Raw genomic sequence first — 17,850 nt, forward strand, 5'->3', positions numbered from 1 at the left:
GTCTGATGGACGACAAGCTTAGCCTCCTCCGGGAATCTGACAGGAATAACCTGGCCTCTCAGGGTCACCCAGCCCCTAAAAGGTGCCAGGCTCATGGCCATATTTACTACTATAGAGAGGCTGCAGTTACTGCCAGAAAGGACCTCCACAAGAACTCTTCCCTTACCCCCAATTCAGACATCTTCTGACACTATTAAGCCACAGGAGCTGTTTATAAATGTCATGATCATAGTCTTTTAATATTTTACATAAAAATCTGTATACACAGCTTATAGAACTCTTATGTAAACATCATAAGTTCACCATTTGTCATCTGTCAGTTTATTTAAAAAAAATAAAACAAAAACAAAACAAGACAATTTAGAAGTACCACTGGGCTGGCGGGGGGGAGAGGGGGGAGGCTTTTCTCTGCACATGGAACGTACAGAAAATTTCACACAGAAGAGACTTGTCTTGTGGGAGGGGGGGTTTAAATAGACCCCAATACCTGTTGCCTTCCTTTACCAAAACTGCGTATGCTACACAAATTTAAAGAAAAAATTCACACTGTTGACATTTTTTTTTCAAGAAAACAAAGCAAAAGTTAGTTGTTTTTGTAATCTTAGAGTCATCATAGTTTTAAAAAAACCATCAGAAGTAGATGAGGTTACAGCATACAAGTGTGGTCAGAATGCTGTCTTATGCAAATGACAAGTACACTGGGTGTCAAACAATGGGACAATTGTGCAAAGAACTCTTTCATCAACAACAAAAAGCTTCAGCGTTTAAATAAATTCAGTAACAATAGTCTCTTGAGCTGAACAATGTTCATTTGTAGGACAGGCACAAAGTTCGCTTATGGCAAAAGTGACCCCACTGCACACCCTGGATCCTCTGCCGGAGGTTCGCTGGGGGTTGGCCCAGGAGACACTGTCTGAGCTGCTTCCTCTCGACCCCAAGTCAGTTGCAAATGTCTTCCCCAGGGTGTGGAAAGATGGCCAAGTCCAGTTCATGCTTGGATGGGTGGGCGCCTGACCCAGCCTGGGAAAGGAGCTGCTCTGGGCCCTGGTCGCCCCACACACCACTAAACAATACCATTCTGCCTCCGAAAATAAAATCTGTATTTATGTAACAGCCCCATCCTCCCCCCAGCCCTCCCCTCCCGCCATTCCAGGGGTCTATGTTACAGACATGGAGCAACAGTAGTGGCTTGCTGGTTACAAGCAAACCTGCTGGGGGCGCAACCACTCTGCGTGCCCCTGGGGAAACCAGAGGCGGGGGTGGGGCAGGAGTCGGGTGGGGTGTAGGGAGTCGTACACACACACAACCACACTTTGAGGCCTGGCTCTTTAGAAAAGGATGCTCAGGAACCCCTTGGCACTCAGCAGGGTGCCCAGGCCTGTGCCACACAGCTGGACACACACAGACACTGGGAAGGGGGAGCTCGGTGCCCACGCTAATTCTCAGCGTGACCAGCCAGAGCCACCAGCAGATGTCAGGCAGTCTGGTGGTGTCCTTGGGGGCATGGGTCTCCCTTTCTCCCGGTTCGTGGGCGACCGGGCCAAGGAGGGGGAGCCACGCTGGCAAGGGCGTGAGGCAGGACGCGTCCCTCATAGCACCTTGCAGCAGTTGATGCAGCCATTCTGGGATCCGTAGCGCTTCTGCAGCGCGGCGCGCGTGGCCGTCTCAAAAACCTCGCGCACGCCCTCCTTGGTCTTGGCCGAGCACTCGAGGTAGTCATAGGCTTGGATGCGCACCGCCATGGCGCGGCCGTCATCCGTGCGCACTGGCTCCTGCTTCATGCGGGCCAGCTCCGTGCGGACATGCTCGTCGCTGCGCAGGTCTTTTTTGTTGGCCACCAGGATGATGGGCACATTGGGGCAGAAGTGCTTTACCTCGGGCACCCACTTCTCGGGGATGTTCTCGAGAGAGTCCGGGCTGTCCACCGAGAAGCACATAAGGATGACGTCGGTGTCCGGATAGGAGAGCGGCCGTAAACGATCGTAGTCCTCCTGGCCTGCCGTGTCCCACAGCGCCAGCTCCACCTGCTTGCCGTCCACCTCGATGTCCGCCACATAGTTCTCGAACACGGTGGGCACGTACACCTCGGGGAATTCGTCTTTACTGAACACGATCAGCAGGCACGTCTTGCCGCACGCGCCGTCGCCCACCACCACCAGCTTCTTGCGGATGGCCGCCATGAGCTCGCCGGGCGCGGGCAGCAGGAGGGGCCCGCGAGCGCCTCGCCGCCGTCCCGCTCCCTGTTGCTTGCCGCTCCCCGCTCTCCCGCGACTGCGCGCTGCGGGCTAGGCTCGCTAACTGCACCTGGACCCCGCGGCGGCGCGGTCTCTCGGGGCGCTCCGGTTGCCTCGGCAGGGGCGCAGGGGCATACGGTGCACTGAGTGTCGCCGCGCCGCTGCCGCGCCGCTGTGGTCCTCGGCGGTCCCGGAGCTGCGCTGCTTTGTGCGAAGTGATGGCTGATGCTGCGGACCCGGCCTAGCTTCTTTCCCGGGGCGGGTTCACTCTAGACCTAGGGTACAGGGGCGCAGACGACGACAACCGAACTGCGGTGGCAGATGCGGGCTGCGGCCCTAGCGCCCGCTATTTAAAGAGTCCGGCCACTTTCTTAATATAGCCACCCAATGGGAAGCCATAGGGCTGAGCTCATCGCTGCGGAGCTTGGCTCCGATTGGTCGCCCGCTGCAGTCCGAAGGCGGGTTCGCCTTAGCTTGATTGACTGCCCTGTCCGCGGGGCTGGGAGAGGCGTTGACTGTGGAGTCTGCGCGGCGACCCGCCCCGTGGGGTTGTGTGGCCGCCGGGTCCCCGCCTTCGTCGCAGCCTCTCTGAGTGCGACATCGTGGAGCAGGCAGCCTGGAGCCCTCCGGGTCTGGGTGGGCAGTTCCGAGACGAGCTACACTCTTGTGGGGCGTTGGCTGCTCCCAGGGCTTCAGCTTTATCTAGCTTCCGAGCGAACTACGGGTGATCAAGCATGGGGGAGGGGCGGCGCCTTTAACGTGGTTTTGTTTTCACTTAAACAGACACCGGTGCACGGTTTTGTTACCTAGCCAAGGGTTTCGTTCTTTCTTAACTTTGTTTAGATAACTAACCCCTCGTGTGCTCTGGGCCGAATTCTGACACTTACCCAGGGCAGCCTTTTCACTGAGAAAGGCTAACAGTAAATTGTGTGGGCCTGGGTGAGTCCCCTCTCGGCTTTCTCTTCAAGGCCCACACTTAGGTCTCCGGGTGAAGAAGATAAGGGGAGGAATCTAGGAGACACACAGCTGTAGGACAAAGGAAAGCGAGGTGCAGGGCACTCCGCTGAAAAAGAAAGCACCCAGCTTGGGCAGGCAACCTTCACCCAGTCCTACCACATTACATCTGATTCTCGCCCTAAAGCCAGAGAACTGCTTGAAGTACACTGTGCAAGGAAACCCATCTATCCCAACAACTCTCATGGAGCAGATGAAAAGCTTCAAGCTGGGAAAGCAGGCATGCGGCCTCGCAGGGAACTTGCCGGTGGGCACACGGTTTCTGTACAGAGGATGGAGTTTCTTCATACACACCAGGTCTTAACTCGTGAATTACCACTTCCTGCAGGAGATGACACCTCTTCCTATCTTAAAGGATTTAAGCCAGTCCACTGTAAGAAATAGGAAAGACAGAAAGCTGCAAAGGGCGTCAAAGAGGGCCTTACCCCGCCCCCAAGAGAAACTGAACAAAGAAAAAGGAGGAAAGAAAGTGGGGAAATGGCTTAACATTGCTGCGTGGGGTCCTCATGGAGGGCTAGGCTAGGGGTACCAGCTAAGAGAAAGCTTTCTCAGTGACCATGTCATGATGACCTTATGACCCATTTCTTTGTCTCTCTCTCTGGACTGTGAGTTGTCCGAGGGCCAGGATTTCCTCCCACCTGAGCATCATGAAGACCTAGCACTATGCTGGGCCCTAAAGAAGCAGTAAAAATGGTCCGTGCAGTGGTAGGCCTGCCCACCTGTAGACCCAGCCACACAGGACGCACAGGGGTTGGCCTTCCAAGTCTAGGCAGTCTGGGCAACCAAATGAGACAGAGAGAGAAAACAACGGGGAGGGGTAAATGACTTTGGGAGCTAACCCAGTTTTTCAAAAGTGGAACTTTTTAGTTCTTAACATCAGATCCTGCTATAATCAGACCAAACACAAGCAGCCAATGTTTTCACATATAATCCCCATGTTACAGTTTCTGTGTATCTGGACAGATATGATCAAGCCATAGTGTTCCATCAGTGGGGGAGAGCTGTGTTCCCTGCATTCTGGATTATCCCCACTGCAGGGCCCAGTCTCTGTTTTTCTCTGCTTTAGTTTTTCAGACCTAAGGAACTGTCACATGGTTTGGTTTGTCATTGGTTGAGGAAGTCACTTTGCACACACACACACACACACACACACACACGCACACACACACCCCACACATGCCTTTTAGGGGAAAAATCTTATCTACACATATTTTTCTCCTCGTAGTTAAACCTTTTGATTGCTGTGTTATTAGCTCTGCTCTCCGTGGTCTTAATATAGCTTGGGAATCTTGGCTATGTCCTTCAGCTTTAAATATTAAGAAAATATAAACCAGAGCTTTGTCCCGTGTGCTTCTTTCAAAGACTTAAATACAAAGAACCAGGAAGCAGGATTACGGCCACCGGCTTCCTGATTTCCAGACGTATCATACGGGGTGTTCCAAGCTCAAATCTCTATATCGAAGTAATTGCTAAAAATACAAAGTGGGCAAGTTATGCCGAAGTAAAGAAGGAGAAGAATCGAAACGGCGTTCTCTCAAAACAGGACTGGCGGCCTCAAAGACCTAGCTCACTGCTTATAGCATTAACTTTTCCAAACTTGCTGATGAGTTTTATAGTATCCCCTTGTCAGGCCCCACACCCTTCAAAGTGCACTGTCACTGCAAGGCAATGACTAGATTTAATTCTCCAAGAGTTATTAACATTCAGTGCATGAAGCCGGGCGGTGGTGGCGCACGCCTTTAATCCCAGCACTTGGGAGGCAGAGACAGGTGGATTTCTGAGTTCAAAGCCAGCCTGGTCTACAGAGTGAGTTCCAGGACAGCCAAGACTATACAGAGAAACCCTGTCTCGAAAAACCAAAAAAAAAAAAAAAAAAATTCAGTGTATGAAGGAGAACAAAGTCATACTTACCTTTCAAACCGATCTATTTCTAGTCTGCAACCTAATTTATCTGCCCTTTGTTTGTTTTGTGGGTTTTGTTGTTGTTACTGCACCTCCCTCCCCCAGGGGCGGCTGTAAATCACACCCTACTAGATCAGACCAGACACTGGAATTTTTCACTAGATTTTAGCGCCACCTTGTGGCAGTATTCATAACTTTTTTCTTTTAAAAAATATGAAAAAAGCACTTGAAATTGGCATTTGTGAATATTTTTATTTTACAATCGGTTACAGCAATACCTCTCCTGGGCATATATCCAGAAGATGTTTCAACCAACCGGTAAGAAGGACACATGCTCCACTATGTTCATAGCAGCCTTATTTATAATAGCCAGAAGCTGGAAAGAACCCAGATGCCCCTCAACAGAGGAATGGATACAGAAAATGTGGTACATTTACACAATGGAGTACTACTCAGCTATTAAAAAGAATGAATTTGGGGCTGGTGAGATGGCTCAGTGGGTAAGAGCACCCGACTGCTCTTCCAAAGGTCCGGAGTTCAAATCCCAGCAACCACATGGTGGCTCACAACCATCCGTAACGAGATCTGACTCCCTCTTCTGGAGTGTCTGAAGACAGCTACAATGTACTTACATATAATCAATAAATAAACCTTTAAAAAAAAAAGAATGAATTTATGAAATTCCTAGCCAAATGGATGGACCTGGAGGGCATCATCCTGAGTGAGGTAACCCAATCACAAAAGAACTCACACAATATGTACTCACTGATAAGTGGATATTAGCCCAGAAACTTAGAATACCCAAGATATAAGATACAATTTGCTATACGCATGAAACTCAAGAAGAACGAAGACCAAAGTGTGGACACTTTGCCCCTTCTTAGAATTGGGAACAAAACACCCATGGAAGGAGTTACAGAGACAAAGTTTGGAGCTGAGACAAAAGGATGGACCATCTAGAGACTACCATATCCGGGGATCCATCCCATAATCAGCTTCCAAACACTAACACCATTGCAGACACTATCAAGATTTTGCTGAAAGAACCCAGATATAGCTGTCTTTTGTGAGACTATGCCGGGCCTAGCAAACACAGAAGTGGATGCTCACAGTCAGCTATTGAATGGACCACAGGGCCCCCAATGGAGGAGCTAGAGAAAGTATCCAAGGAGCTAAAGGGAACTGCAACCCTATAGGTGGAACAACAATATGAACTAACCAGTACCCCCCTGGAGCTCGTGTGTCTAGCTGAATATGAATCAGAAGATGGCCTAGTCGGCCATCAGTGGAAAGAGAGGTCCATTGCAAACTTTATATGACTCAGTACAGGGGAATGCCAGGGCCAAGGAGTGGGTGGGTGGGGGAGTGGGGGGGGTGCCTGTGGGGACTTTTGGGATAGCATTGGAAATGTAAATGAAATAAATACAAATAAATAAATAAATAAGAAAGGAAGGAAGAAAGAAAGAAAGATAGAAAGAAAATTGGTTACAAGATATAAAACTCTAAAAAACACTTCACAAGAAGATTCTTTGTGATTTTTTTTTTACATTTAGTGTGCGTGCGCGCGCACGTGTGTGTGTGTGTGTGTGTGTGTGTGTGTGTGTGTGTGTGTGTGTGTGTGTGTTGCCCTCCAGCTTCTCTGTCTCTTTACTTGAGACCTAGTTTGACTTGGGGGTTTCAAAAGAGATTAGTGAACTCCTCAGAGAATCAACACAGTTAGACTATTAAACCTGGGAACTTGGACAATGGCCTTTTGGTCTGACCTCTCTCCCTGCCTAACCCAGAATCTGAGGAAAGAGCTAAAGGGCTGTGGGCTGCTCCAAAGCTGTGCTGCAGCCTCCAACCACGGGTGGCTATAGGTACTTGGAGTGTCTGTTCCTCATACCATGAAGGAATTAAATTTCTGGTGTTTAATTTTAACTAAAATATTTAAGACAGGTGTTAGAAGGTCAGAGGTATATACACAGTTGGTAGAGTGCTTGCCTAGCTCGCCAGAAGCCCTGAGTTTGAGCCCCAGAACCAAGTAAACTGGACATGGTGGTGCACATGTGTAATTCTAGGACTGGGGAGGGCAGTGAGAGCAGAGAGCAGAGAGCAGACCGGTCGCCATTGTTGAGGTCATTCTTGGCCACAGAGCAACTTCATGGCCTGGGACACGGAACTCTTTCTGTAAAGGCTTAGCAGGTGGCCATGGGATGGCTCAGTGGCCAAAAGTACGAACCATGTTTAATTCCTGGGATCCACATGATGAAAGGGGAGAGATAGCTCCCTAAAGTGGTCTTATGACAGCCAGTGGTGCACACACGCACACGCACGCACGCACGCACACACACACATACACACAAGAGTAGATAAGTAATGCCTTTTTATTTAAGGGCAGGAGAGATGGCTCTGTGGTTAAGAAAACTGGCTGCTCATCCAAAAGACCAGGGTCCAACCCCCAGCACCCACGTAACACCTCACAACTGTCAGCAATACCAGTCTCAGGGGATCCAATATTTTCACACAGACACACATGCAGGCAAAAAACCTAAAAAATTAAGTGAACCAAAAAAAAAGTTTTAAAACTTTTTTGTGTTTTGTTTTTTCAGTTTGCTATTTGTTCTTTAAAGAAAGTCAAAGTTAGTTGAAAAGAGAACGTGAACAGGAAAGCGGTCCTGCCACGTGGACTGTTTGTAAAACACTGGGAGGTGAGTCTATTTTTCTACTGGAAATTTTGTGAAATCTAAAAAACAGATTTTATTTTCAACAAAAACTTAGTAATCAAATGGAGATGTGCCATGACTATGCAGTGCACAGTGGTATCAGAGCTCGTTAACCACTGTTGCATAAGTCACATATCAAAGGGGCAACTACCCAGGACAGAGTGGAGCTACTCTTAAATAATTCAAATTTAATGTTAAATATATTTGGACACAGTATATAAATTACTTTTACTTTTTTACATTAAAAAAAAGATTTTCAGATACATCAGAAGAGAGCATTGATTTTCATTACAGATAGCTGTGAGCAACCTTGTGGTTGCTGGGAATTGAACTCAGGACCTCTGGCAGAGCAGTCAGTGCTCTTAACCACTGAGCCATCTCTCCAGCCTCCCCCACCCAACTTTTACATTTTTAATATGATAGTTTGATTCAGTGGTGTCCTGGTTTCTAAAGACACCAACTCAGGCAGTCACAGCATGTCTGGAATCCTCCTGTTTTTACCTGTAGAGTTTGCTTTAATTTGGCCCAAACTCATTGTCAGGTTCAGATACTCTTAGGGACTCTGCAGTCTAGGAGACAGGAGCTTCCTTCCCACACTCTCTTACTGCTTACCTGGTGGTGGGTGTGGTGGTGGTGGGTGTGTATGTAAATATTCATATTATGATTTAGATTTAATTTTATGTATATGAGTATTTTGCCTACAGGTATGTCTATGCATCACACACCCGTGAAGGTCAGAAGAGGACGTTAAATCACCTGGAACTGGACTTATGGAGGGTTGTGAATCTCCAACGTGGTGCTGGGAACAGAACCCTGATCCTCTGAAGTAGTGCTCTTAACTTTCTGAGCCATCTCTCTAGCCCCCAGCGTGTGTGTGTGTGTGTGTGTGTGTGTGTGTGTGTGTCTGTGTCTGTGTATACGTATACGTATACGTATACGTATACGTATACGTATACGTATACGTATACATATACATATACATATACATATACATATACATATACATATATATATATAAAGTAAAAAGTAAAGATTTGTTTTCTTTTTCTTCAGATTGTAGCTGGGGCTGGACCTAAAATTGCCACACCTAGTTTTATGTAGTGCTGGCTGATGATCAAATTCAGGGTGTATGCATTCTACCAACTGGGATGTACCCCCAACCAGAGACAGGGTCTTTTTTATGTTACCCAGGCTGGCCTTGAATCCCAAAGCTTCCTCTCTCAACATTCCAAGTTGCTGGGATTAAAAGTGTGTCCCACCATGCTGCCCTCCCTTTCATTGTTCTTTCCCCCTAGTGTGGACAGTTGAGGTTGTTTAGCTATTTTGGCTAATTTTCCTTTTCAAAGTCAGCAGATGAGGCTTTCTTGTCCTTCCCTTCTCCCCCAAACTATCTACCTTCCCTGCTTGTGAAGGTTTATAGCTCTCTAAATCTTTCCTGGGGTCCTGGGTAGTTGTCCTCCAGTGCACCCAACACATGCAAAATAAACCTACATGCTTATTTCTTCTATTGAGCTGGGTAGGCTGTGCATTTCAGCAAACCTTAAGAGGATAGAGGGAAATGGGTGGGGGAAGGAGGGAGGGAGGGAGGGAGGGAGGGAGGGAGGGAGGGAGGGAGGGAGGGAGGGAGGAAGAGAGAGAATAGCAAATGCCAATATCTTTGTTCAAGCTCAATTTTAGGAAAAAACAAACAAAGCCTGACCTCTGGATGTAGATTGTCCCCAGGAAGTCCTCTCTGAACCTCTGCCTTACCCATTTTGATTTAATAAGCATAGATTGACGGGGTGGGGTTGGGACAGGACTGTAAAGCAATTGTCTGAGACTTTACATTACGTTACAGTGTGTAAATACACAGGCGGTCAAGGATGATATCACAGATATGTGAATAAAGAACAGACAGTAAATAAAACACTAGAACCAGACCTGGAAGAGCTCCCGACTGTTTTCCCAGGGTGGGGGTGGGGGTGGGGTGGCAAATGGAACTTCTGAGACATTTGCTGTTGACATTTTTGTATAAAGTTTCTAACCAAAGCTGTCCAAGGGCAAGAGAGCAACAGCCATAGGCAGAAGAAGAAACCCCCTCTTTCCAAGGGTGAGGTTTGCCTGAGGAGAGAAGAGTCCAAGCTTTGCCTCTGAGGACTGAGGACATGGAGGAGAGGTCGGGACTTGCTGTTACCCAAGTGCATCATTACGAAATCCACCCAGCAGGCGCCTGTAGGTTCCAGGGTGTTAGCTGCAATTGCACACACATTTAGTAATTCAGCCAAGCTACAGACATGTGGTTCATCAATGCATAGCATAAAAGAAGGAGCCTCACGTCAAAAGCCAAGAGCCACTCTTTAGCCCTTCCACTTCCTAGGTCTGAAGCCCAAGCGGGTCATTCCTTGTAGGTCTTTGTAGGTTTCACCACTTCTGTTAAAAAAAAAATTAAGATAATAGGCATCTCACATCTCTACAGGCATTCTACCAGAGCATATGAGATGGTAGATAGTGGTAGCAGACTATGGGGTACTTGAAAGTGTGGTATAACAAGTCTATAGAAACTCAGAATATTTATTTGTTTGATTATTTAGTTAATTTTTAAATTTTTGGTTTGTTATTTGTTTTTTCAAGTCAGGGTTTCTCTGTGTAGCCCTGGCTGTCCTGGAACTCCCTCTGTAGACCAAGCTGGCCTCGAACTCAAGAGATCTACCTGTCTGTGCCTCCCCAGTGCTACCACACTCTGGCTAGAAATCCAGAAGTTACAAATAAAGCAGGTTACTATTCAATGAAAGCACAGATGGACCTGGCTAATTCCAACAGAGCAAGTTTGATCCTGAGCTGTGTGAAATGCACTTACATGGAGCAAGGGGGAGCTGGCCAGTCAGTCCTTCTACTGAAACACTAACTACAGTCAGTGCCTGCGAGGCCTAAGCAGGTGAAGATGCTTAGACACAAACATGGGACCCGAGTTCAGCCAGTCATGGAAGCCCAGGGAGGAAGAAGAAGAGATCCGACTCCACACAACTGTCTGCTGACAATATTCACAACAATGTGTGAATATTAATTAAAGGAACCCCAATAATAGAAGGGACTCTAGCCAGCCTGAGCGTGGCAATGGTGGCTCTGTCAGGCCTTGTTGTCCTTCTCCATTCTCTCTGCCTTAATAAAAACCATTAGATCGGATTCCTAAAGCTAGCCCCAAACGTCTATTCCCTTATTTGGCTACTTCCTCCTCCTGAGGCTGACTACCAAGGTCCACCTATCAAGGTATTTAAGTCCACCAATCAAAAGCCTCCTTTGGTTCATCACCTGATTAACATGCTCAGTTAAAGTTAAGCACCTCATGCTAACTCTGTGTTTCCCATTTTACCTTTATAAAGTGCCACTTGCCTATGGGCCACATCTGTCTCCTCTCTATCCAAAGGCAGTCCTTTATTGTGTTCTAGGACAAACACCCCTCCATGCCTCCCTTGTTCCATTTTCCTTCTTCCTCAACCCCTATCTTCGTCTTTATCTATTTGTCTTTATCTTTATTCCTGTCTTTGTTTTTTATTCCCGGTCCTTTGTTTCTCCAAGGCAAACAAATCTCCTTTGTTCTAAGAACTTGGTCTTGGAGATCCTGAGCCCATACCAATCCTTTCAATAATAAGTAAAAACTTAAAAGTAACAACAAAGTCGGGCAATGGTGGCACATGCCTTTAATCCCAGCACTTGGGAGGCAGAGGCAGGTGGATTTCTGAATTCGGGCCAGCCTGGTCTACGAGTAAGTTCCAGGACAGCCAGGGCTACACAGAGAAACCCTGTCTCATAACCTGCCCCTCCCCCCAAAAAAAGTAACAACAAAGAATCTTTTATAAAACAGAAAGATGATCTTTTTATTTTATTTTTCTTCCTCCCCTCCCTTCCTCTTCTCTTCCTTCCTAAAATTGTTTAATTTTTTTTTTTTGATTTTTCAAGACAGGGTTTCTCTGTGTAGCCCTGGCTGCCCTGGAACTCATACTATAGACCAGGCTGGCCTCGAACTCAGAGATCCACCTGCCTCTGCCTCCCAAGTACTGAGATTAAAGGCATGCGGCACCACTGCCCAGCCTTTATATATTTTTATATATTATATTTATAAATATGTATGTTTGATATTATAATTACATCATCTCTTCCTTCTCTTTGCTCACTCTTAATCCTCCCATATGCCTCTCCTTGCTCTCTGTAAAATTCATGGCCTCTTTTTTTTTATTGTTATTACATATATTTATACATATTTCTAAATATAACCTACTCAGGCAACTTGTTACTTATCTATATGTTTTCAGGGTTGACCATTTGGTATTGGATAGCACTAAGTCAAATCTTCTTTTATTTGAGTTTTAAACACTGCATTCCAAAGGCAGAAGCTGGCGGAGGTCTTAAGTAAGGGGTCGTTCCCATAGCTGACAGGTGCCTACAGTGGGGTAGAGAACCTTGTCCCAAAGGGAAACACAGAATAGAACATCAACCTCTCTCTCTCTGGTTCTTAAAAAGTGAATGATGTCATTGGCGCCTCTGCACAGGAATGATTCACCCCTGCTGCTCTCTGATGAAGTCAGAATTTTGCAGTAGGGAGGAGCTGAGTTCACAATGGATTGCCACACTCCAGTGTGTTGCCACTGAAGACGTGTCTGTGACTATTTATAGATGGAGCCTGCATTAGGAGTTAAGTGCTCAGAACCCCAGAGTCTGGGAATCAGAGAACACGTTCATGGGCTGTGCCTCGTCCTTTCCTGACACAAAACTGTGTAGCATGATTTAGCAAATGAAACTGTATTCCTAGGAAATTGTCCCAAAGAGAGGCCAAAGAAGCCTCCTAAAGACAACTTTGATGAACTTGCTTCATCTACGGAATGTGTGTTTTTTCTCATCTTGATCACAGTGTATGTCTAAAAAAACAAAAACAAAACTGAAAAGACAAGATACAGTGGAACACACCAATAACCCTAGCACCCAACGGGGCAGAGGCAGGTGGGTCATTGTGAGGTTTAGGGCAGCTTGACCGACATGGTACCTTCCAAGCCAGCCAAGGCACCAGAGGGAGACCCTGTCACAAAGAAAAAGAATCTGATGCATTTACAACGTGGAAATCTCAATGATTAACTAGGAAGTTCACTCTGTCGTGTGTTTATTGATGCCATTAAGGGTTACTAGATGCTTCCTATCTGCCAGGAATCTATTTACAGCACCTGGCTGCCACACTCTGAGGACAGTGTAACTGTCTATTCAGCTTCCGAAGTCTAACTGATAGGGCTTGAGTCTGGCAAATAGGAAACAGGTGGTAATCGTGACTCCCCTAGTTTTACCATGAATCCTTCTAGCAGGGTGTACTTAGGATTGGGACAGAGGGAGAACACAGATAGTGTGTGCTCTCAAAGGAGCTCCAGTCCAGGAAAATTCTTGCAACCAAACCTGCTACTTCCAGCTGATGGGGTAAGTGCTATAAGTTAAGTACAAGGGGAGTGGCATACAAAGGTCTGAGAAGACTCGAATAAATGACATATTGCTCTTTGGCAATCTCCATTAAACTCCACCCTCAAGCACTAGTTTCTTTGTGTAGCTCCCTCCTATAATGATTGTGAGTTTGGCCAGGAACACCAGCTTACCTCAATGGTATCTCGCCATGATTGATGCAAGCTGCAGCTTGCTGTGGTCTTGCTCTTTAGGAATAAAAAAATTTCCCCTGGAACCCACCCACCACGCTCTGAAGAAAATCAACCAGTCTTACATAGAAGCCCCGTATGGAAGAGAACTGTGACCTTGGCCATTAGCCTCAGCTGAACTAACAGCTGGTGCTGCCATCTGTGTGGGTGGAGCCACTAGAAATTTCCACCCTAAACTCCCGACCAACCCCTGGGAAGCTGAAGAACCGCCTGACTCATCAACCCACGGAGATATGAGACATGATGAGCTGTTGTTGTCTTAAGCCACAGGGTTTGGAGGTGGCTTGTTCCGCAGCACTGGATAACAAAACATGCTGAGACTTGGTATCGTGGAAGTTAGCCCGGCCAAATGGAGAACACGTGAGAGGCGTGAGATGGCACAGCGATCTGGATTCTGTATAGGAGGCTGAATAGGAGACTGGGAGTATAGGTCGGGGAGAGGCATTTACTGGAACTGGAGGTCGGCCAAGTCTAGATCAGAGCAGTTGAAGGTAAGTAAATAGTCGTCTCCAAGATTTCCTTTGATCGATAATCCAGTGATAAGCCTGGAAATGTTCCGTAGATGTGATTTATGGCAGGGTACAGCACAAAGCAGAATCAGCAGAGAGGAAAGGCATATGAGGCAAAGTCTGGGGTGATCATCTGAGACAGGAAAGGGGTTTCCTTGAGATACTTCATGCATAAACAACCCTCGCCCAGTGGCTCCCAGACACAGTTCCCACAGCAGTGAGTGGCTACAAGGCCTGTGAAACACTACTAATTGAGGCTCCTTGCACTCGGCACCCTAGGGCTCCTACCAGGGACTTGGCTACACTGCGATGCTCAAATGCTCCACCACACAGCATTCATCTAAATGCAAGAGCATTTTCTGAAAAGACAGATTAACACCAAAAGCTGCAGTCTTGGAGTAGGTTACACTCAAAACTGTAGGTGGGTCTCGTCTAGTTAGTTGAAGGCTTTCATCAGTTCCCCTTAAAAAAAGAGTAGAGTCTAACCCAAGACTGTAACACAGGATACCCACCTCGGTGTTCAGCCTGTTACTCTGCAGATTTGGAGTCAAAACTACAAAATATACTGAATTAGAAGCCTTCTAACCTGCAGCTTTTGACTTTGCTGGCCACTTAAATGTTCCCAATATCCTGTGTTCGTGTGTGTGTGTGTGTGTGTGTGTGTGTGTGTGTGTGTGTGTTTCGATTCCAGGGCCCTCTTCCTGAGTTACATGTGAGAGCCCAAAAGCATAAGAGAGCTGGATTTATATCTGTGTAGGAGTTGGAGTCACTGTCTGGAGCCCTGATGTTCCCACAGACTCAAGCCCTTCTCCCACTTCCTTCTCTCCTAACAGCATCTATCTATACAGGCTTAAACACGTCAGGATGTTAGTGGGACACAAGGACACACCTAGAATGGTATAGCCAGAAGGGACTCAGTGGGACCCCAGGCAAAGTGTGGTCCAAAGGAAAGCTAATTTTGCATGCCCTAAAAGCTTTTGGAATGCAGAGGCTCAAGCCCTAACCTATCCCTGGATCTACAAAATTGGAATACAGATTTTAACAAGATCTCCAGGCAATCTGAATATTAAAGTTAGAGAAGCACTGTCTTGCTCCCTAGTTTAATAATTTATTTTAGTCTATTGGTGGTGGTAGCCCACAGATATAATCCCAGTATTTGGAAGGCAAAGTCAAGGTCACCACAAATTTAAGTCCAGCCTGACCTACATACATAGCAAGTTCCATATCAGCCAGGGCTGCATAAAGACACTCTGTGTCATTACAAGGGAGACATTGAACTAAAGAAAAGATATTTGGTCAGAAGAGAAGGGGAACTTAATGTATTTTTATCTTATGATTCTAAAATATAAAATACAGAAAGTAATATCTGCCATCTATCGCGTTTTGCAGTTAGTTGCTGAATATTCTGTACTTTTCTCATATCACAGACATACGTTCAAAGCTCTGGTGTACCCCTTCCTCAGCCCTGCCCCTCAGAAGCTCTGTCTCTCAGAGGTGTTATTTTGTATACAGCTAAAAATACAAGTGCATCCTAAATACTTGATGGTGTTTTGATCTTCCTTCCTTCCTTCCTTTCTTCCTTCCTTTCTTTCTTTCTTTCTTTCTTTCTTTCTTTCTTTCTTTCTTTCTTTCTTTCTTTCTTGTTTTGGGTGTCTGTCTGTCTGTCTGTCTGTCTGTCTGTCTGGAGACAGGATTTCTCTATGTAATCCCCCTAGCTGTCCTGGAACTCACTCTGTAGACCAGGCTGGCCCAGAACTCACAGAGATCCCCTTGCCTCTGCCTCCCGAGTCCTGGGATTGAAGGTATGTATCATCACACCTGGTTTTAATTTTCATAGGAGTAGTGTACTTTATGTGGCTTCAACATCCTGATTCTACTCAGTGATAATCATTTTGAAGTTTAGCCACATGAATACATAAGGGTCCCATTTGGTAAATACTTATCTGTCTTCCTGGTGAAGCATTTGGGGTTTTTTTGTTTTTTGGGTTTTTTTCCTACAAAATGTGCTGCCGTGGATGGGTCAGTGTATGGACGTGTAGAGGGGCTTCTAACATTCTCAGATGCATTCCTCCCTCACTGGAAGGAGCTTTTTCTCTAACAAAAGTCCAGGGTTGCATTGCAGGTATAGGGAGTATAAGATGCTTCTGGCTTATATCTTGGGGGCTTTCATGTCCCAGGGGAGCAGATGCAGCCAGCTTCCACAAGAAAGTGACCCTTGAAGATGTCCGTACATCCTGACTCAATCAGAGTTACACAGAGACCTTGTTGAAAACTCTCTGTTCTGTTCACCTTCTTCTTTAGGTCTGTGACTGGGAACAATGACTGGAAGTTTGATGACTGACACTCAGTGTGACAGGGAGACAGTGAGGTAGCAGAGCCACTACTTGAAGAGGGGAAGTCAATTGGTCCAATGGAAATCAGGACTAACAACCCATCAAATCTTCTGGGAAACAATCCGTCCAGCAGAGCTTGCTTTCTTTCTTTCTTTCTTTCTTTCTTTCTTTCTTTCTTTCTTTCTTTCTTTCTTTCTTTCTTTCTTTCTTTCTTTCTTTCTTTCTTAACTGTTTACTCTTTAGATTTATTTATTTATTATATGTAAGTACACTGTAGCTGTCTTCAGACGCTCCAGAAGAGGGAGTCAGATTTCATTACGGGTGGTTGTGAGCCACCATGTGGTTGCTGGGATTTAAACTCCGGACCTTTGGAAGAGCAGTCAGGTGCTCTTACCCACTGAGCCATCTCACCAGCCCCAGTAGAGCTTTCTTTATTCTCCTAAATTCTACCGACCTCCTTGATGGTATCTTTTGGATCCCTTGAAAGACCAGTTTTAGCTGGGATGCTGACAAGGACAGAGGCCTAGAGGACTCTCATTCTCATGTCTGTAAGTTGGGGGCGATTGTTTTGAGTCATCTTGATCACACTTAATGTGGTCTTTCACTCTCTGGGGTGCTAACCCAACTTCTTTACTCAGTGGTCTTAAGGCAAGAGTCCAGGGGGACAAAGAGATGCCATAAGAATGCAAGAGGGTGGGACAAAGATTTCCTGTAACATCACTTCGGATTCTGTTGGCTAAGAACTGACACAAGAGCCACCTGGAACAAGGAAATTGGGGCACACCTCCTTATTGTTTAGAAGGAGCAGCAAAGAATCAGTTGCAAAGGAGAATGGATTGAAACCTTTCAGCCCTTTCAAATTTAGGTTAACATGCAAAATAACAGATTTTGCCCGGACACACCGCTATACATGCACCACTGTACTTTGTTCTCATTTATTCCCTGCTGGAGCTCCCACCCTCAATTCTGCTCTGCTCTAGCCGGTTCCCTTCCTTTTCCCAACTCATCCCACCTTATGCTTTGCAACTACTTATATTCAATTACTCTAGTTTCCGCCCCCCCCCCGCCCCTTTTAAGATCTTTTCCTCCCGTTTCATGAACTCTGTCATGGTTTGAATGAGAATGCCCCATACAGGTTCATGTACTGAATGCTTGGTTCCCAGTTGGTGAACTGTTTAGGAAGGATTAGGAGGTGTGGCTTGTCGGAGGTGTGTCACTGGGAGTGGGCTTCGTGGTCTCAAAAGTCCACATGAAGCCCAGTTTACATACACACACACACACACACACACACATTATATTTGTGTGTATATGTATATGAGTATGTCTGTGTCTGTGTGTATGTATACAGCAAATATAGAAATGATGAATCCAGTTTCTACATATGGGAGAAAACATTTGTGATTTGCTTAGCTTCACATAAACAAACAGATTTCTAGTCATATTCATCTACCTGCAAATGTCATGATTTCATTTTTCTTTATGGCTGC

General features: G+C 46.2%; 1 protein-coding gene and 1 long non-coding RNA gene across 3 annotated transcripts in view; one reads left to right on the top strand and one right to left on the bottom strand.

The window, feature by feature from the left end:
- Positions 1–208: 208 nt before the first annotated feature.
- Positions 209–2,557, bottom strand: Rhob (ras homolog family member B). The gene has a single exon (NM_007483.3). The coding sequence runs from the start codon at positions 2,178–2,180 to the stop codon at positions 1,590–1,592; it is 591 nt and encodes a 196-aa protein (NP_031509.1). The 5' UTR covers positions 2,181–2,557; the 3' UTR covers positions 209–1,589.
- An 11,153-nt stretch (positions 2,558–13,710) lies between these two features.
- Positions 13,711–17,850, top strand: part of 5033421B08Rik — a 76,905-nt gene continuing 72,765 nt past the window's right edge. The window contains exon 1 of one of the 2 annotated variants that reach the window (XR_872469.3): positions 13,711–14,012. This is a non-coding gene — a long non-coding RNA (RIKEN cDNA 5033421B08 gene). The remainder of the gene's footprint in view (positions 14,013–17,850) is intronic. The other variant, XR_872470.2, reaches the window with a different exon arrangement.

Source organism: Mus musculus, chromosome 12 (genome assembly GCF_000001635.26).
Source record: "Mus musculus strain C57BL/6J chromosome 12, GRCm38.p6 C57BL/6J".
Taxonomy (NCBI): Eukaryota; Metazoa; Chordata; class Mammalia; order Rodentia; family Muridae; genus Mus; species Mus musculus.

What these genes read in the sequence shown, in the direction of transcription:
- Rhob (NM_007483.3), bottom strand. Translation starts at nt 2,180, where the DNA reads ATGGCGGCCATCCGCAAGAAGCTGGTGGTGGTGGGCGACGGCGCGTGC.